Here is a 20,071-nt window from a genome sequence, read left to right on the forward strand (position 1 = left end):
TCAATCAGGCAATACAAATCAGAATATTTCTGTATCAAGGAATACATAATTGTTTCCAGTGTAACCTATTCCTTGACTTGTACTAGTTTTATCTTTTGTATCCCCTGTGCTAAGGCCTACAGTTTAGCTTAGGGACTTTCTTTTGTTGTAGAAAAGAGAGCTCATATTCAGATTCTGGGAGATTATTAGATCAGTTTCTTATCATTTTCAAATAAATCAGTTTTCCATGACATAGTTTAGAGATGAATTGCTACCCAAGAGCCAGTATTAGTTAATTGTAAATAGGAAGTGGGATTCCACCCTTCTGCATTTTAAGAGAAATGAAGAACCTTGGCGGCCTCATAAATCTTAAATCTAGTCTGTGCAAGGGGAATGCCATGCAGATTGCCATCAGCATGACCTGCTCTCCGAAATCATCCTGTCAGATCACAAAGTTAGTGTGTAATTAGATGTTATCAGCAGGCTCTAGCTGCATTTCAGAGCATAGTAGGAGATTGTGTTGTTTTTGAATAGGGATGATTTTCTTAAGGATTAGAAAAAATGACATCTGCAAAAGAAATGTATAAAAAAACCAAACCTTTTAAATAAAGACATCCAGCCCACAGTTAATAAGTAAGCATGTGCTGCATGCTTGGCCCTGTACTAGAATTCAGTAGAACTTGTATCAGGAAACAGACATGCACAAAAGGGAGAAAGTATCAAGAGATATTATCAGTGTATATACAGGGCACAGTAGAGGCAAAATGAGGGAAGGGGTCACTTAAACTTGGAGGCAGTAGAGGTAAAGGGTGATTGAGAAAGATTTTGTAAGAAAAGGTTGGGGGTGGTATCTGGTGTTATGGTGGCAGGTAGACAGAGAGAGGGAAGGCTATTCCAAGAAGAGGAACAGTTCTAGTAACTTGAAGAAACTGCCAGAAGTTTCCTATGTCTGAAGGCCAGGGTATGCTTTCCCTGAGCTCAGAGTTTTGTATCTAATACGAATAAACCTGAGTATATGAACTTGAAAGAGGTATAAGGATTATCCAGCTGTCTCCTTGTTTTTTTCCTCTGCTTTTTGTGGATGAAGAACCTGAGACTCAGAAAGGTTAAGTAATTCATAACACAATCACACAGCAAAACTTCTTAGCATTGTGGTGCTCATAGAGATATGAGCACATTTGTTGACTGTTTATCATGTGCCAGCATTGTCACATACATTATGTCATTTAGTCTTTACATCAGCCTAACCCAGTGAGGGAGAGGTACCATTTACAGATGAGTAAACTAAGGGCCAAAATTGCCCAGCATGAAATAGAGCTAGGATTTGCACTCAGACAGTCTGAGTCCAAAGTCTTTGCCTTAGGGCACCTGGGTGGCTCCGTTGAGCATCTCCAACTCTGGATTTCAGCTCAGGTCATGATCTCATGGTTCATGAGATTGAACCCTTTGTCAGGTTCCTTGCCGATAGCATAGAGTCTGCTTGGGATATTCTCTCTCTCTCTCTCTCTCTCTCTCTCTCTCTCTCAATAAATAAATAAAAATAAATAAGTAAACAAACAAACAAACAAATGTAAAAAAATAAGTCTTTGTCTTAATTCTTTTTTTTTTTAATTTTTTTTTTCAACATTTATTTATTTTTGGGACAGAGAGAGACAGAGCATGAACGGGGGAGGGGCAGAGAGAGAGGGAGACACAGAATCGGAAACAGTCTCCAGGCTCTGAGCCATGAGCCCAGAGCCTGACGCGGGGCTCGAACTCACAGACCGCGAGATCGTGACCTGGCTGAAGTCGGACGCTTAACCGACTGCGCCACCCAGGCGCCCTCTTAATTCTTTTTTAAACTGGCTCCCCTTTCTACTGTTCTTTCCACAATTAGCAGCTAACTCCTACCCACAGTTATTCTCTTTTATGTCTAATTCTCAAAACACAGGTTTGTAGAACTGGAATAGTTACAGCCAGTTTTATTGACATAAGTAATAATTTTAGGATTCTGTATATGATACATCACAAATTTTTTTAGTTCTACAAGAACATCACACATTGCATCATTCAGGGCACAGTCAGGGAAGTAAAGTCACTGTGGATATCATGAAATAAGAGATTTATTAAAGGAATTAGAGCTTGCACAGTTATTGAAAGATCTTGATAATGCCAAAAATATGGAGTTGAAAGACTAGAGAAAGGTCACTGACCAGCCCTGACTCAGGTGAATGGACTTAGACAGGAATCTAAAGAGGAATCTGGTAGGCAGGTCCAGCTGCTGTAGCAGAACTGCAAAAGCTATGGAAGGTAGTGGAAGGTTGTTGGCTTTTCAAAGTTACTATGTCTGCATTTGCAACAAAAGATCTTTGGGGGGTCTAAGGTCACCTTTGGTAAGCAGAATCAGCATTCAAGAAGAGCTGGACACAGAGTAGGGAAGAGCGGGAATGAGCTGGACCCCATTTGTAGCTCTGCATCAATCTGTTGCCTCCTCTATGCAGTCACAGCCTCCAGAATATTAGGACTACTGCTTCCCCTTCACCTCCCAAGTCTCACACAATCTCGCTTTCTACCAATTCTGTGAAGCATATGGAGAAGGGATTCTGGGAAATGTAGTTCCCCATACAGTCAAGCTGGCAGTATTCCAGAGCACATGGAGCGCCTGGGTGGCTCAGTCAGTTAAGCGTCCCACTTCAGCTCAAGTCATGATCTCACAGTCCATGAGTTCAAGCCCTGCGTCAGGCTCTGTGCTGAAAGCTCAGATCCTAGAGCCTGCTTCAGATTCTGTGTCTCCCTCTCTTTCTACCCCTCCCCTGCTCATGCTCTGTCTCTCTCTGTCCCAAAAAAATAAATAAATAAAAACATTAAAAAAAAGAAAAAAAGAGGACTTGGAAAAGGGAAGAAAGGAATGCTTTCCTCTGTCTCCAGTGCCGGTTGTGTGGCTATACTAGTTACTCTTTTTGTAGTTTATCATTGAATACAGGTAACAACCTTATGAATGATTATTTTTCAAGAATATACAGCTAGCAAGATTTTGAGACTGGATTTTTACCTATGTTTGTCTGAACCAAAGCTAATGTTTATTTTAATGCACTGTGCTGATTTCTGTGAAAGACGAGACCTTGGTGGCTTTCTTGTTTGTTCTTTTGGATTAAGAAGTAAAAATTTTTTAAACTAAGACTTATAAGTAGAGTTTTCTGAGTTTTCCCAGTAGTTTCCACATTAGGCCAAAAAATAAACAGCCTTTTTATGGAGCACACAACAATAGGACCCCTTTTTAGGGAAAAGATCAGCCTTTTATGGTCGTAATTTTACTTTTTCTTCTGGTTCAAGTTGACTAGATACAATTGCTTCCAGAAATCAAGTGGGTGTGGACTCATCCAGCCCTTTTCTTCGATGGTTTTCTAATGGCATTTTACTTGTTAATCCTTATTAACTTTTCCTGTTCTTTTCTCCTTAAACTAATTAAAATATGAAACTTTCTGGCTGAAAGATCTTTGAAGTTAGAGCAGTGCCCAGATTGTCAAGATACCATGAGTATTTCTTACCCAGTTCAGCCACCAAATTAGGTCTCCTGAGGGAAGGAAGTGGGAAGTATTTGAAATTTAATTATTTATAATGGAAGTAATACATGTACATATTAAAAATAGTCCACTAATTTTACAGTGCTTTTTACAAAAAACAGTGCCCTTGGAGTTGCATTTTTTCACCCATTTTCCAGAAACAACACTTTCAAGATGCTTTTGGCTCTTTCTTTGGTTTTTACTTCTAATCTTGAAACAACATGCTTATGTTGCTCCCTGCTTGGTTTTCCGGTTTTAAGTTTTCTGTTTGATTCCTACTTTGGAAGATGAGAATTGTTTGCTCTTATCTTCCCATTCTTTCACATCCTTCCCCTCCCTCATTACCAGTATGTTTGTGGCATAATTTTTGTTAAATTAGTATTCAGTATTTACATTTTACATCCTTGTAAACTTGTATGGAGCTGAGACATATAAAATGATTATATTTCCTTTCTTGTACAACCTTTTTGTTTTTCGTGGAGTTAGTAGTTGTTTTATTTCTCATTTTCTTCACTTTTTGTGTACCTTTCATTCTTTCCCAGACCCTCTGCCACATATGTGAATCTTCTCTCGTTATATTGAAACATGTCAGGTGTTCATTATTTTTGAGATATCTAAAGTTGCATTCTACATTGCTTGTTGTCCTAATTTGAGTTCCCCCAGAAGCAATCCATGAGGCAAGGATATGAGCACTAGGGTTTGATTTGGGAAGTGATTCCAGGAAACCTTGAGGGAAGTAGGGAAGAGGGGAAGCCAAAGAAGGGTGCATTATAAAGCAAGGTACAGTGGTAGATAACTGTAACTTGACCCCATGGAGGATCTTGGGGAGCCTGTAGCTCCCTTGTAGCTCATGGCTTTCTCTGCTACGTGGACCTGGTTATGATGTGTAGCATCAGCTACAGTTGCCCTTAGTGCATGATGCGCAATAGCCATCTTGAGATTTCCTTTTGTCATCATTTTTGCATCTTTCCTTGTATTGGATCTCTTTTTTTAGATTCTGTACTGTCCCTTTTCTTGAGTTACACCTTCATTTTGGTAGACTGCCTCTTCCATTAGCTTGGGAAGAAAAATGATCAGAATCCTTCTTTGTGTGTCTGAAAATGTCATCATTCTACTTTCATGCTTCATTGATAATTTGAATATAGAATTATGTATTATTTAAGAAATTTTTTTTTTTTAATTTTTTTTTCAACGTTTATTTACTTTTTTTTTGGGACAGAGAGAGACAGAGCATGAACGGGGGAGGGGCAGAGAGAGAGGGAGACACAGAATCGGAAACAGGCTCCAGGCTCTGAGCCATCAGCCTAGAGCCCGACGCGGGGCTCGAACTCACGGACCGCGAGATCGTGACCTGGCTGAAGTCGGACGCTTAACCGACTGCGCCACCCAGGCGCCCCTATTTAAGAAATTTTTAGTCATCACTACATTGTTTATGTGGAAATTTCTCATGTTTTTCATGATATTCTCATGTTCAATTACCTTCTAATTCTTGATATTTGTATATAACCTATTTTTTCCTCTCTGAAAGGTTTTAGGAACTTCTTTGTGTTCTCAGTGAAATTTCTTATTAATGGCCCTCCACGTGGACCCTTTTATCCATTGTGTTAGGCATTCAGTGGCCTCTTCCAATCAGGAAACACACATTCATCAGTTCTGAGAAATTTTCTTTAACTTTTAAAAAGAATCTATTACCCTTATATTTCTTTGTGTTTTTTTCTTTTTGGAACTTCTGTTATTCAGTCATTAGACCTCCTGGACTGATCCTGATTTTATGCTTTCTTTCTGATTTTCTCTCTAGTTTTAAAATTTTGTACGATTTTTTGGGTAATTTGCCTCAACTTTATGTGTCCATGATTTTTAATTTTATATTTTACTTAAGTTCGTATTTAAACTTAAATTATATTTTAATTTCTAAGAATTCTTCTTTGTTTCTTTTTTTATTTCATGGACAAAGTGTCTTAGACATCTGAGAATATTAATGATAGTTATTTTTCCCTCCAAGAATGGTTTGTTTCCTGTAATTGCCTTATTTATTTTGGTTCCTTTATGTTAGAAACCTTTTTCAAAATCTGGTGTTGGTGTCTATATTTTTCCACTTAAGTGTAGGGCAGTAAAGCTGTGTGGGAGTTAGTGGGGGCTTATAAACTGTAATAGCTTCTTTCTAGGCTGAATAGCCTGGATTGGTGTATTCGGTACTTAACAGCTACCAGTGTCTGTAGGTCTCTTCTTTTGGATTATTTGTATTCCCCCTAGAAAAGTCTTCTAGTTCCCTACCTGGAAGGTACTAACCTGGCTGCCAGTTCTCTGGGCGACAATTAGGGGAAGTGGGTAGAGGAAATCTCATTGTTCACTATATGGACAGGCCCTAATGTCCTGTTTTCAGTATAGAAGCCTATTCTAAGCTGAGTCAGATAGATGTCTTCCCTTCTCTCCTAAAAGAAATCTTTTATTTTTCAACAAAAAGAAACAAGTTTTCTATTTCTCATTCTCTGTTATGCTTTTATAGGCTCTTAGGCACATGAGCCAATGGATGTGAGCAGAGTCTACTTATGGAAACCATTGCCATGATATTCTACTAGTTTTCAAGATAATCTATTCTTTCATTTATTCTTCCTTCAGTGGGCATGTGTTAAACATCCACAGTGTACACGGGGTTATGCTAACCCATCTGGGAGATACACCCATCAGCATACCAGGATCCTGTTCCCATGGACCAGGGGAGGGATTACTGTTGACAAGCTGTTTCAGCAGTAAACCCAGTGGGGGCAACTTGAACTAGGATAGCAAAGCTGGAACAGTAAATGTGGGGCTGTAGCCTCAGAGATTGTAAAAATTTGTGAGAAAATTTATGAGAAAGCAAAAAAGATAATTTAAAAGAGAAGAGACCATACTATAGGAATTCTAATGTCTGAAATTTGTATTTTCCAGGTTTACTTTCTGTTTCTTAAAATACAGCTTTAAAAAAATCATTTAAATACAATTATGTTATATTTAAAGATGATGAATTCAGAGGTCTGATGATCGTTTTCAAGAACACAGAAATTTTACTAACTAGAGATTCTTGATAAATATTTAAGGAGTTTGTGAATGAATTTAAAAGCCAGCCTTTTCATAGTATGGAGAATAATATGTGGATCAATAGATATTTTAGAGGATTTGAAGAAATAAACTAATAGGTATGGTTTTCTTTACCCTTTTCATGAAAATGTAGAAAAATTCCAAGATATTTTTAAGTAATTAGTAGAAGAATAAGAATGATGACTTTGAAAATCAGCCACAGTATTAAACCATTTCAATTACTTCTGGTCATTACTTAACCACAAGAGGACTTTTAAGAGAACCAAGCTATAAGCACAAATCAATACCAACTTTTGTAAAAGGAGTAAGTCTTCAGAGTGTAGTCAAAACAGGATTTGAAGGGATTAACTACCATGTGTGGTTTCCGTACTGTATTTCATTGGCCTCCATTTATCTTCTTTCCTTCTATTCATTCTATAATTCTTATTGTCTGATGTTTGCTTATTTCACTTTTATGGCTTGTTCTCTGTACTCCCCCAGTACCTTGTACACATTAGTCATCATTGCATTTATGTTTGTTGCCACTGTCTGTTTATTTCACACCTCACTGTACTGTGAGCACACTGAGGGCAGGGACCGTGTTCCTTTTGGGCTCTCTGATACGACTTATTTTGGAAAAGGCTTTGAAAATATGCTCTAATAATACTGTTCCCTCAAAAATGTGTGACCATGTAGCAATTTCAATTTTTGAAAATTAACACATATATACTTTGAAAAGCAGAGTAAGGAAAATTTGAATTATATATATATATATATTTTTTTTTTCAGTTACCACCAGGGTTTGCATATACTATGCAACTAACTGCTAGTCACTATGTGATTCTAAGCTTAAAGATACTTCCCTCCAGAATCCTTCTTTGCAATGCCCTCTGCCCCCAGACTGAGGTGATGCTGTACTTCTGTAACTTGCTATAATCCCCCACCATGGCACTTAGTATATGCACTTCATTCTAATTGTTTTAAAATAGATGCTCCCCTTAGTTCACTGTAAACTTCCTAAAGGGAGGCACCATATCTTCCTTGTTCATTATAATATATACCCCTGGGGCTAGGCTGGGAAGAGTCCTCTCATGATAACTGTCCTCATCTCCAGTGTTGACCTTGCAATCCCAAATTTAAATAAAAGCCTATTTGTGATGTATGGAAGTGTTAAATTGCTATATTGTACACCTGAAACTATACAACACTGTATATTAGCTATCTGGAATTAAAATAAAAACTTAAATCCCACCTTGCCTCAGCTCAATAGATGGCTCACATGTCTATTCCCATTCTAGCATAAATTCGGGATTTTATCCTCTGGAGAGGTCTCTGAACTGCAGGATACCAGGCACATACTTTAACCCTAGCCCTAACCCTACCCTCACCCCTAAAGCCTAACCCCTAACCCTAACACCCTCTGTAGGGACCTGACCTGCAGGATACCAGGCACATACCCTCACCCTGGCCCTATCCCTAACCCTAGATCTGAGGGAAAAAAAGATGTGATATATATAAATATTATTCAGCTATAAAAGAGAATGAAATCTTGCCATTTGCATTGAGGTGGATGGAACTAGAGAGTATTATGCTAAGCAAAATAAGGCAGAGAAAGACAAATATATGATTACACTCATAGATGGAATTTAAGAAATAAAACAAATGAGTAGAGGGGAAAAAAGAGAGGCAAACCAAGAAACAGACTTAACTGTAGAGAACAAACTAATGGTTACCAGAGGGGAGATGGAGGGGGCAGTGAGTTAAATAGGTGATGGGGATTAAGGAGTGTACTTGTTGTGATGAGCACCGGATGTTATAGGGAACTGTTGAATCACTATATTGTACATCTGAAACTAATATAACGCTATATATTAACTAGAGTTGAAATAAAAACTTTTTAAAAACTACTTGAGGGGCGCCTGGGTGGCGCAGTCGGTTAAGTGTCCGACTTCAGCCAGGTCACGATCTCAGAGTCCGTGAGTTCGAGCCCCGCATCAGGCTCTGGGCTGATGGCTCAGAGCCTGGAGCCTGTTTCCGATTCTGTGTCTCCCTCTCTCTCTGCCCCTCCCCCGTTCATGCTCTGTCTCTCTCTGTCCCAAAAATAAATAAACGTTGAAAAAAAAAATTAAAAAAAAAAACAAACTACTTGAAACAAATGCTTAAGATTAAATATCGGCCACTGATAATGCTGGAAGTGTCTTTGGCAGTGGTTCATTCAGGGGTTTCCATGCAGATGGGATCCTGGGCACAATCCTAGGCTAATGTACAGCCCAACTCTAATAATGAACCTGAGGAAATCTAGTATCCTAGCATCAAGAAAGTCTCTTTAACACTGTGTTAGAAAAACTTTTTCTTCCAGGAAAACTGGAGTTGCTTCTAAGCATCTTTTATAAAAACAATAGCAAAAAAGAAATTGAAGTGCTGTCTTTGTGGCATGAAACTAATTCTCAGAAGCCATTATGTTCTAGGGAAGTGATTAAGTCTTTTTAATGAACTCAGTATTTCTGTTGTTCATGGGTCTGTTTACCATCAGAATCTTAGTTGAACAGTGATTTTGAAAAAATGGGTGTAAGTAAAATTTGGCATAAGGCTCCCATGGCAAGAATTAACAATTAATTTCCTACTTTTGTCCATAGACTCCTAGAATTGAAATATAAACTTGAATCCTAAAACTTAGAGAATACATAATTCAGTAGTTTTCAAAATGCTTGCCATGGGGCCTCCCAGCTCCACAGAGGTACTGCCAGAGCCACCACAGTGAAGAGAGGATTGGAAAAGTACATAGGAAGATGGAGACCACATGAGGGTAGGATCTCCACCCAGAAGAGCTTTGCTTTTTCTATTAAGTTCCTTGTGAGATATTGAAAGAAAGGGAAAGTTTGGTGATTAAAAAAAAAAAAAGTCTGTTTATATCAATCTGTAGGCCAGCCTCCGCATATTACAGATGAAGACACCAAAGCTAGGAAGGTGCAGATGTAATGGTCCATAGCTGAGCTGGTTTATGGGCCAGTTAAGGCCTGATTCTCCATCCGGCCCTGTCTCTGCTATATCACATTGCCTACTGTGAACGTCTGTGATCTCTTTGCCTCCAGCTTCCAGAGCTAAACTCAGCATGATCAACACCATGTCAAAAATCCGTGGCCAGGAGAAAGGGCCAGGCTATCCCCAGGCAGAAGCACTGCTGGCAGAGGCCATGCTCAAGTTTGGAAGAGAGCTTGGAGATGATTGCAACTTTGGTAATGTGTGCTTTCTCACACTTCTGTTCTTTCATTTGTCCGTGGGGACTTAGTGCCAGTAAGATGCTGCAGGAAATTATTCAAACCATTTTATATTTTGATTCTGTTTTACATCTTATATGCATGGGCCAAAAATTTGTCTTCAGAGTCATTTCATGTTTAGTGTGATTTGTCTTAGAGGTTTTAGTTATTTTCTTTTTCCCTGATGAGATCCTAATCTTTACAGTAGCTGGTGAACACATCCAGATGCCTGGAAGCTCACTGTGGAGCGTGTCTGACATAACTGAATATTAGGGCAGAGGGAACAGTCTGTATGATGTAACACCTTGCCCCATGAGCTTTCTCTGAGATCTACCACCCCAGATGAATTCCTTCACCCCTCTCTTGTCCGACTCAGTCACCATACTAAACACTTCTGTTTTCACTTCTTCATGATGGGAAGTCTCAGCAAATAAATGTCTGTTCCTTATATTTGCTTCTGCTAAATGCATTGGCCTTAAACAGGTTCCCTATCAGGGAAAGCCCGTACTGACAAGGGAGGGTAGAGAGCTTCCAAAATTGCTTTTTAAAGGAAAAACAAAATGTTATGTTCTTCATAATAAGAGATACCTCCCCCTTGGTAGCATTGAATTTGTACTGTATGGACTGTCTTAGGTGGAAACACACTGCTCTCTAGAGGGCATTGTGTAATGCCTCTCATCTCCATTATCCTCGCAAGACAGGCAGTAGTCCCTGGGTTTTCACGTGTGGTGGCCCTGTGACTGCATATACATTTCACCTTTGTCCTTTAACATGAAACAGACTCATTCTCCCCTTCCAGGCCCAGCCCTTGGTGAAGTGGGGGAGGCCATGCGGGAGCTCTCGGAGGTGAAAGACTCATTGGACATGGAAGTGAAGCAAAACTTCATTGACCCCCTTCAGAACCTTCATGACAAAGATCTGAGAGAAATTCAGGTATCTGCAACCAGTCCTTTAGGAAGCAAGCAGTTTGAATGTGCAGATGTAGGTGTCCTTTTTCTTCACAAAACTTTTGTTTTAAGCTTATCGTGTGCGGTCAGGTTTGAATTAACAACCCAGCTAGACAAATTGAGATTAACCGGAAATGCAGTTCTTTTGCCCCACTATTATGATTGGGCCTCTTATGAATATTACATTTGACTTTTCCACATTCAGTCTTCAGGTTTTTCAAGCTTTTTTTTTTTTTTTTTTCTCCAGAAGAATAATATCCTTCCCTGATACTATCCAGTGTTATTAATTATGTCTTTCTGGGCTGATTTCACCCTCTAAAACAGTTGTTAGATGTATCCGTTGTTAGCTTAGGTAAATAGCTATACTATCATTCTATAAACACATGTTTTCATATTTTCATGATGATTGTTAGGACTGAGGAAGAATAACCAACTATCCTCTTTATAAAACATGGAGAAGAGTGAGCTCTTCCAAATAAATAAAGTTCAACTGGCTTTGCCTCCATCGGTGTGTATAATGTTTCATTATACTCATTCATTCCTTCAACAAATATTTATGGAACCTCTCTGAAATTTAACTTTATTGTAATGTGGTCATCTACAGCTTGAAGTCCCTTAGATGGCTTTTTCTCTAGTCTCCTCCCCCGTATCACTTGCTCAAGATTGCAGTTAGTAAGTGGCAGACTCACTCTAAATCTACAATGTTAACCCCACCTCCAATACTCTACCCTGACTGCAAGTTCAAGTGTGTTTTAAGACTATCCCTTCCAAAGGAGCAAACATTTAACTTGGATCAGGGTGTGGATTGCAGGCAGGGTATACAGTGGAAGGGAAGGTCTAGGATATTTTTCTTCCTCTTTTCCTTCTCATTTCTTCGCCGCTCCCAACTCTGTTTTCATCTCCCTCCCTTTCTTTCCACACACGCCCAGGATCAGGGAAGTTTAGCGTTTCCTCCCACCCATTAGTAATGCAACACTGCAGCTCTTTGCAAAAGACACTTTGTAGCAGTGGGAAACGACTTTCCCACTTTGTCACTAGATGTGTTGGGCAGACGTTGGGTGGCCAGGCAGTGGGGAAGGATGCACGGAGGGATTGAAGAGCACTGTGGGGCATTAGACCCCGTCTATTGTCCCTTCTGAGTTAGGTTTTTTCCACTGGTTTAATCACCTACCAAATGGGAGACTTAAACTCATCAATGGTTCCCTGAAAGCTACATCGGTCACCAAGGGCCAAGGGTTAAGATAGAGATTACTAGACGCTGGCCCTGGATATGTTAATGCAGGTGATCAGTAATCCATATTTCTGATAAGCAACTTATGTGAGTCTAACAGACTGATTTCCTCAAAAGATAAGTCCCTTCCAGCATTAATGTTCTAGGACTCAAAAAACAAGAATGCCAGTCTTGCCAAGGGAAGTGTTTTTCCCCCTGCCTTCTTGCAAGCTACCGTTTCTCTTGAAGATGGGAACTTGTGGGTTCTATGTAGCAGTGTTTTCCACATGTGAGGCGGTATGCACATATTCCCAGCTGCTATCATGCCCAGCTTGGTTTTGGCCCAGCAAGGTCAGAAAATAAAGGGCACTGGTAATTCCCACAATTTCTTTCTTACTCTTAATCGTTTTTAAAGATGCTTCTCCACATTAAGCCTTTGGAAACATTTGCCCCACTGTTGCAGGTTTCTTTATTTTTCTGGTAACATGATATTTTAGAACTTAGCCTGTCTTATTTTGGAGGCTAATAGGCACGACAGAGAAGTAGACTAAAAATAGGCCCTTTCCATGAATCCTTTCAAAGCATATTGCCGCCCTTGACTTTTTCAGCATCATCTAAAGAAGTTGGAGGGTCGACGCCTGGACTTTGATTATAAGAAAAAACGACAAGGCAAGATTCCAGATGAAGAGCTCCGTCAGGCTCTGGAGAAATTTGATGAATCTAAAGAAATTGCTGAGTCAAGCATGTTTAATCTCTTAGAGATGGATGTGAGTGACTGTCCTGTGGTTTCTAATTTAATCTTGCCGTTGAGACTCAAGATTATGTTAAAGGGTTATGTAATTTAAAATGTGCATATCTGATTACACTATGTGGTGAGAACTTCAGCAGATAGTTATTTCTTTTAAAAAAATTGAAAAAATAAAGTAGATCAAGAAATGGTAAGGTTTTTTTCTGTATTATCATGGTTTGATCTAACTAGTTGTTTGACTCCTAATGACCTTAAAGAATTACCAGTGGTGAGAAGATGAAGAATCCTTCTGATGATTCATGTAGAGGTTCAGTAGCTTAAAATACTTTGTTGAAATATTTGGCAAATTGGCTTCAGATTATAAAAGAATATCACCTAAAATGCATTTAGAATTGAGGGTCCCAGTATAGGTTAAGATGTTCTGTATTTTGAAGTAAAGTTGATATTTTCTTTCAAAAACTAATTTCAATTGAGTTTGATGATTGTAGCATAGATACTGTATTTGGGGGCATGTATAACGAAGTTTAAAGCTATTTTTACATTTTCAGAGCACCAAATTATTATTTGTGGCTTTAGAAATTATATTCCATTGAGTCCTTTCAGCCTCATAGCCATGAGGACTTCTGACCGCTCATGTAATAAAACCTGCTAAACAGCTTTCAAGCTCTTGCTCACTCCCACCTCTGGCCCTATCATTTGCCAACCAACTTCTTCTAAGATGTTTACAGAGCCTTTATGTGCTTATCAGTTACCCGATTTGCCCTGACTGGTGATAGGGGAGGCATGTTGAACATACCTGGATTTTCCCACCACCCAGAGACACAGTGTAGGTTTTTGTTTATGTGAAACAACTGGTGTTCCACCTGCCTGCTAAAGAAGGATGCTCTAGGCATGAGGTGTGACCTGAATCACAGTGTTCCTTCCCAGGGCCCCATTCCACCCAGGGCCCCATTCCACCCCAAAACTTATGGAATAGCATTGCCTCTGCTGACTTGGAGGGAAATACTCAGCTAGGTCACAGCCTGAGACACAAAATGAAGAGTAACTGCGGATGCCTAGAATATTGGAGCTGAAATGCACCCAAGCATTGACCCAGCCTCTTTACATTGCAGATAGATTGAAAGAGGACAAAACGTTTTCCATCCTAACACACTGTTAGGATGTGTTCCTAACAGTGTTAGGATGTGTTCCATCCTAACACACTCCATGCTGCCCCCTGTGACAAATCAGTATTCACATTTTTATTAACAACACTAATATATTGACAGAGCATGAAAAGTACAGGGCACCAAGAGTCCTTTGGTCAATGTATCTTTTTCCTATAAGAAATCAATAAAATTAGCCAAATCCAGCTGGAAGTTTGTAGCTAAGAATGAGACTTTCAGTGAGAGTTGTGTGTGATCTTCAGTTGGATTCCTAACTACTCCTTGTGGTATTGGTGTTTCCAAGCACATGGATGCTTCTTATCCTTAACTGATATGGAACCTGAAACATCTCCTGGCGCTGGAGATTGGGGTTGTGTGTCAGGGCAGCTCTGTCATATATGTGCTGGGGCAGGAGTGGTTGCTTAAGGATGGTAACCTGGTAACTAAGGCGTGTCTTCCCCCCAACCCCCACCCCATCGGCCTGCAGATCGAACAGGTGAGCCAGCTGTCTGCGCTCGTCCAAGCCCAGCTGGAATACCACAAGCAGGCGGTCCAGATCCTGCAGCAAGTCACTGTCAGACTGGAAGAAAGGTATCTCAACAGTTCCTGAATTTTACACTTCCATTTTCTTCCTATGAAATGATGGGTAAAGAAATGGAAATAATGGAGTCCATTTGAAGTAAAACTTGTGCCAAAAGTTTTGATTCTGCATAGGCACTTTGTGGATTATTTGTCTTGACTTTTGTGGGTCTTGTGCTTTGTTTTACTTTGTTCCCTTGAGTGTACTCTTGTGTTTGTGAGAAGCCAATGCTTGGACTGTGTGTTGGACACCACAGATGGGAAGCTGGGTGCTACCGAGGATAATGGATGTGATTTGCTGAGCAGATATTCTGTGTGCATACTGGAGGCATATCATCACCCGTCTTATGAAACAGCTCTGTAAACTAAGTATGATTAGCTTCACCTAAAGGTGGGAGCCCAGGGAGATCAAGTAACTAGCCCAGGGTCACACCGTGGTATAACCAGGGTTTGCCAGGCAGGCATAATCTGTTTAAAAGCCTGTATCTTTTCACACCATGTAAGAACCCTCCACCGTCAGAGGGACAGCTTTCGTGTGCCTGTTCCGTCTCCTCAGGTGCACCCCACTGTGAGGCCATGGTAGTCTTGTGAATGGGGCTCCCTGGAGTTGCAGGGTCCCAACCTGCACAGCTTAGACAGAGGTCCTTACTGTAACACATATCACATTGTGCAGCTTTCCTCCATGCACCCTCATGGAAATGTGTGTAACACTTGGAAACCTCGAGAAAGATCTAAAAGCATGCACTTCGACATACTAAAGAAGTATTATATGTCTTTGTGACATCTGTTGAGCAGAAGGGCCATTTTCCTTTTATCTCTCTGAAATATGTTCTAAGTCAGTATCCTTCTACAGTCACCGTATCTTAACCTCTCCCTGTCCTTGCAAATCTGTACACTTTGCTCCATATGCATCTGAGACTATGGAGAATACTTGGGGGTGTACGGAATAAATTTATTGTCTACATCTTTCCACTTTCCTCCTGTCTTCCCTCATCTCTTTCCCCTTCTTGTATCTCAAACTGCTCACTCTTCGCAGGGTATTTCCTCCTTCCAAATCTTTTCGAGCTCTTGAGTTCTTTCTTCTGGAAAGGACTGTTCATCTGGAAATGACTCTTAGCTGTGTTTTCTCTCCTTCCATAAGCCTTCCTGTGGGCAGGTAGACTCCTGCCCACTCCCACCCCCCCATGTAGCATTTTGTATGTATCTCCATAACCGCTGTTACCACAGTGTATGGTGTACTCAGTTATGTTCCATCTCCCTTACACACCATAAGCTGCTTGAGGGCAAGAACTGTGTCTCATTCATTTTTGGGTTCCCAGCACATTTTCACAGGGAGCTCTGAATAACTGAGGGAGGGATTGAGAGAAAGGTTGAAGATGGTGAGGGTATGACCAGAGGGACACCACTGAAAGCAGAGACCTCCTACAGATAAGATGGCTATGGGTTCTTTTGAAATTTTCCCTGCTCCACATTGGTAGCCTTCCTGGATATCACTGCTTTTCTTTTTGCTTCTTAATTGGCTACATACTCTTATCCCCCCCACCTTTTCTTTTTAATGCAGAATAAGGCAAGCTTCATCTCAGCCTAGAAGGGAGTATCAGCCTAAACCACGAATGAGCCTGGAGTTTCCGACTGGAGACAGTACTCAGCCCAACGGGGGCCTCTCGCACACCAGTACACCCAAACCTGCAGGTAAGGAGCTGAGACCTGCAGACCCCATTATAAGAGCCTTGGGCACCTCCCATTGGCACTTGTCCGTAAATTCTAGGCGCAGTCCAGTCGGGCTGCACAAGAACTGTACAGTGATACATTTCTTACAGGATGGTTTTGTCAGGTAGAAACTCTTTCAAAACACTCCTTCCTTCTTTTCTCATTGATCATTTCTTTCCTCCTTTTCCCTCTTGTCTCCTCTAGGAAACGTTCTTTGTCCTCTTTTCTCTCACTCTCCATCATTAGCACACATTAACCTCTTAAGTAACACATTTGATTTGGACCTTCTCTTGTGTTGTCACCTTAATGAGCCAATTTGGTGCCAGGAATATCATCTTTTTTTCCCCTGTTTTACTCTCTGTGTTCCAGAACGCATGAGAGAAAATGCCCCTGGCAGGACGTGCCCACATACACTCACATATAACCCACAGACAGCAGCTCCAGGAACATGTCCAATTGGATTTCTTAAGTCATGGGAGCAAATGGCTGAATATATCTGTAGATGAATGTATTTCTCATCTCAACATCTGTTCTCTTCCTCTCCTTCCGCAACCTTCAACCAACTCATTATGCCGTGTAACTGAGGTTGGTACAGTAAAAGCTAAAATTTATTTTCTATCAGGAATTTTGATGTATACCCAGTAATATATTCTTTCAGTTGGCACCATTGCTCTCCACCCCCTAAACACAGATTAGGTAAAAACCTGTGCTTGAGGTGTTTTCAACCTTAACATTTACCTGGTTGAAGAAGTGGAAACTCTCTTAAAACTGGATGTGGACTTCAAAGATATGCAGTGTCTCCTATTTTCCCTGTAGCCCAGTGCTAATGTTTTGTGGTAAGAAATGCTTTGTGAGATGCTCTCAGGAGACCATGAAGGAAAACAGGTGTGTGGTGACAGTCAGCGCCCTCTACCCTCTGCGTTCCCCTTGGCTTCTCGGAGCCCCCAGGGTCAGGTATTATAAACAGCAGTGGCTCTTAGAAGCTAGCTGGCCACAAGCACTAGTCATGTCTGTTGTGACTAGTTTGCTTCTCCCTGTTCAGAAGTCAACCACATGTTTAACCCTTTTTTCGGAGACTTGCTCATTTTCTGCTTTAAGTAAAAAAAAAAAAAAAATAGGTTATGTTGTTTCCCTTTCAAGCCATCTAGAAGACATGGGAGGTGTATGCACTTGTCTGAGTTGATATGCCTATGTGGATACATGCTGTATAAAATATATATGCTCACTTAAAACAGATCACTTTTAAGATACAGTTCCATTCTTCATTATTTTACTCAAGGTAGAGTACATTATATTTTGTACGCCAGAACTCTGATGTACTCCTTTATTTATATATGTAACAATTTACAAAGTTATATATTTTTACATGATCTCAGTTAATAGCCACAGTAGTAGTGTGGAGTAAGTTCTGCTGTGAATTCTAATGTTAGACAAAGAAACTGAAAGGGAAAAAAGTGCCTTGTGCAAGGTCACCCAGAATATGAACTTGAACCCAGTGTCTTATATTGTTTTGTTTTCACCACATTACAGCAGTTTCGCAGAGGCTGGAGTCTTTATCTTTCAAAAGTGAAAACTGCACTGTTATTCTGAGGTTGCCAAGCATTCTTCATGTAATTAACTTGACTCTTTCACATGGGCAGAGATTTTAAAATGCTAACATGGAAAGGGTTCTGGCCTTGTTATATTATTGACCTAAATCTCATTAAAACTCCCTAAGTCACTGGGTCTCCCATCTCTGGACATCGTCAGGAAGGCAAAACTTGATGGACTGTGGCGCATGTGTTACAAACGTAGATGAGGCTATTTTTCATACTGGACATGGAAGCAGGCATCGAACAACTTCCAGAAATCTGAGAAAGCTTCTGAAGACTGGTAAAGAGCAGATGCCATGCAGTGGACTCGGCATGAGCCGCAAGAGGAAGCTTCAGCAGGAAGAGGAGTGAGGGAGGAATCAAGGGGGACAGCAAGCCGGGCAGGTGCAGCGGGTGGTAGATATGTGACTTAAATACCCCTTGTCTTTCTGTGTTCTTCTCTCCTGCTTTCACTTCCAGGTGCCCCAATGGATCAGCCCTGCTGCCGAGCTCTGTACGACTTTGAACCTGAAAATGAAGGGGAGTTGGGTTTTAAAGAGGGTGATATCATCACACTCACTAACCAAATTGATGAGAACTGGTATGAGGGGATGCTTCATGGCCAGTCAGGCTTCTTCCCCATCAACTATGTGGAGATTCTGGTTGCCCTGCCTCATTAGGATGTTAGGCTGGCAGGCTTACCTCCTCTTGACCCAGATAGTTAAGTTTAACCACTGCTTTGGTAATGCTGCTTACAACACATCCCAAGTGCAGGCCGCAGTGGTCCAGGTCATCAAGCCCCACCGAGTATCTTTGGTTGACTTGTGTGATCCCACAAGAGTCATGGTGATGGGTGGTATCTTCTTAGGCTGGTGGGCATGCCATGTGCTTTTTAAACACCATCTGAGACCAGCCAGTAGTCGTGGAACTGCTGTTTACACAGTTCTCAGGAGGTTGTGGCTTCTTAGAATATGACCATGAGCCACATCACAGAAAAAACATCCTACTGAAGATACTGTCTATCACCCAGGGGCCATCTCAAGGTCTCAGGTTCTCCGTTTCAATAGGAGAAAGTTCTTGCTTTCACATTGCCCCTCCCAAATATGTGAGTCACAGAATTGTGGAAGAAAGCCTCCCTCACCAGCAACTTGTCTTCTGGTCTGAATGAATTAGTCCCTTGATGCTGTAGGTAGGAAAGTGTTGAGTGCGAGTTAAAAACCTTTTCTGAAAACTGTCACCTTTGTTCCTCTCACATATGCGTGTTTCTGAGGGACAGCAAGTTTTCTTCTCACCCTGCTAATAAAGCCAGAGGGGGACTCCCGCTGTTATTTCTAAGTACTACGGTGACAGTTGGCAATCAGCATATTGTGAGAGGGGCTGAATTCAGAGAAGAGATTCTCCATTATGAGGAATTGGGAAGACATCTGGTTTCCAAGCTTAAATTTCTTGCTGCAGAGAAACGATGTATATATTTAGGCCATTTCTGAAGGTACAGGGAAGAGGGAACAAAAATCACTTCACTTCAGTTTTATTTATGAATTACATGTTTCATGAGTCCATTTGGCACAGAGACACAAGGAGAAAAACACAAGAAACCATTTTTCCACTAGTTCCTAGACCAAGAAACAGCAATTGTCTTTCCTTTCCACTTCCACCTTGTGTTCTTTGAACATCATTTGTGCATATTCTGCCCTCAATGAGGACCAAATAAAGATGATTTTTGTGCTTAGCAGTTTAAGTAAGATGTGTGGCTGCAGATGCAAAAGTTTTTCCCAACTCAGTCATTACTTTTCTTTCTGTCCCTTCTGTTCCATCTTCGTGTTGTGTGTACAGTGCCGTGTGTAAGCTTATGAGTGGTTTTTTGTTCTTCTGGGGGTTTTTTTTGGTATCAGTCATTAAGTCCTGTTAGGTATCCAGAGTTCTATTTATCTAGCTGTACAGATTCTTTCAGAGGTTTAATGTGCTGCTTCGGATGTGCTGCCTGCGGTAGTGGGTCATGTGGAGTGAAAGGCAAATCTTACTGCTTAATGTATAAACCTCTTACCACAGGAAGCATCGCCGTTTCCAATAAATATTGCTGAAGACAGAACCAGAGGCCCTGTGTCTGTTTGTGTCTGTTGTTCTGGTGGGTCTGACAGTGGGTGGACTGGGTCTTCTTTCAGTCTCCATTGTCGTCTGATGCAGCCAGACCAGACCCGCTTGCCACCTCAGATCTCCCTCCCTGTGAGCAAGGGAAGTCTCCTTAGTGAGAAGTGACCTACCCTGGACACGGGGAGCTTCTGGGTAGCCCTAGGAAGAAGGCGATTCGGGAGAGAGGATAAGGGAG

The 20,071-nt window shown here is 40.8% G+C and overlaps 1 protein-coding gene across 1 annotated transcript in view; it reads left to right on the top strand.

The window, feature by feature from the left end:
* Nucleotides 1–19,834, top strand: part of SH3GL2 (SH3 domain containing GRB2 like 2, endophilin A1) — a 217,700-nt gene extending 197,866 nt beyond the window's left edge. The window contains exons 4-9 of the mRNA XM_045467478.1: nt 9,671–9,814; nt 10,635–10,768; nt 12,601–12,759; nt 14,373–14,476; nt 16,026–16,156; nt 18,226–19,834. Of these exons, the coding sequence (XP_045323434.1) occupies nt 9,671–9,814; nt 10,635–10,768; nt 12,601–12,759; nt 14,373–14,476; nt 16,026–16,156; nt 18,226–18,425 (872 nt within the window). The 3' untranslated portion in view covers nt 18,426–19,834. The remainder of the gene's footprint in view (nt 1–9,670; nt 9,815–10,634; nt 10,769–12,600; nt 12,760–14,372; nt 14,477–16,025; nt 16,157–18,225) is intronic.
* Nucleotides 19,835–20,071: the final 237 nt, after the last annotated feature.

The sequence above is a fragment of the Leopardus geoffroyi genome, chromosome D4, assembly GCF_018350155.1.
Source record: "Leopardus geoffroyi isolate Oge1 chromosome D4, O.geoffroyi_Oge1_pat1.0, whole genome shotgun sequence".
Lineage (NCBI taxonomy): Eukaryota > Metazoa > Chordata > Mammalia > Carnivora > Felidae > Leopardus > Leopardus geoffroyi.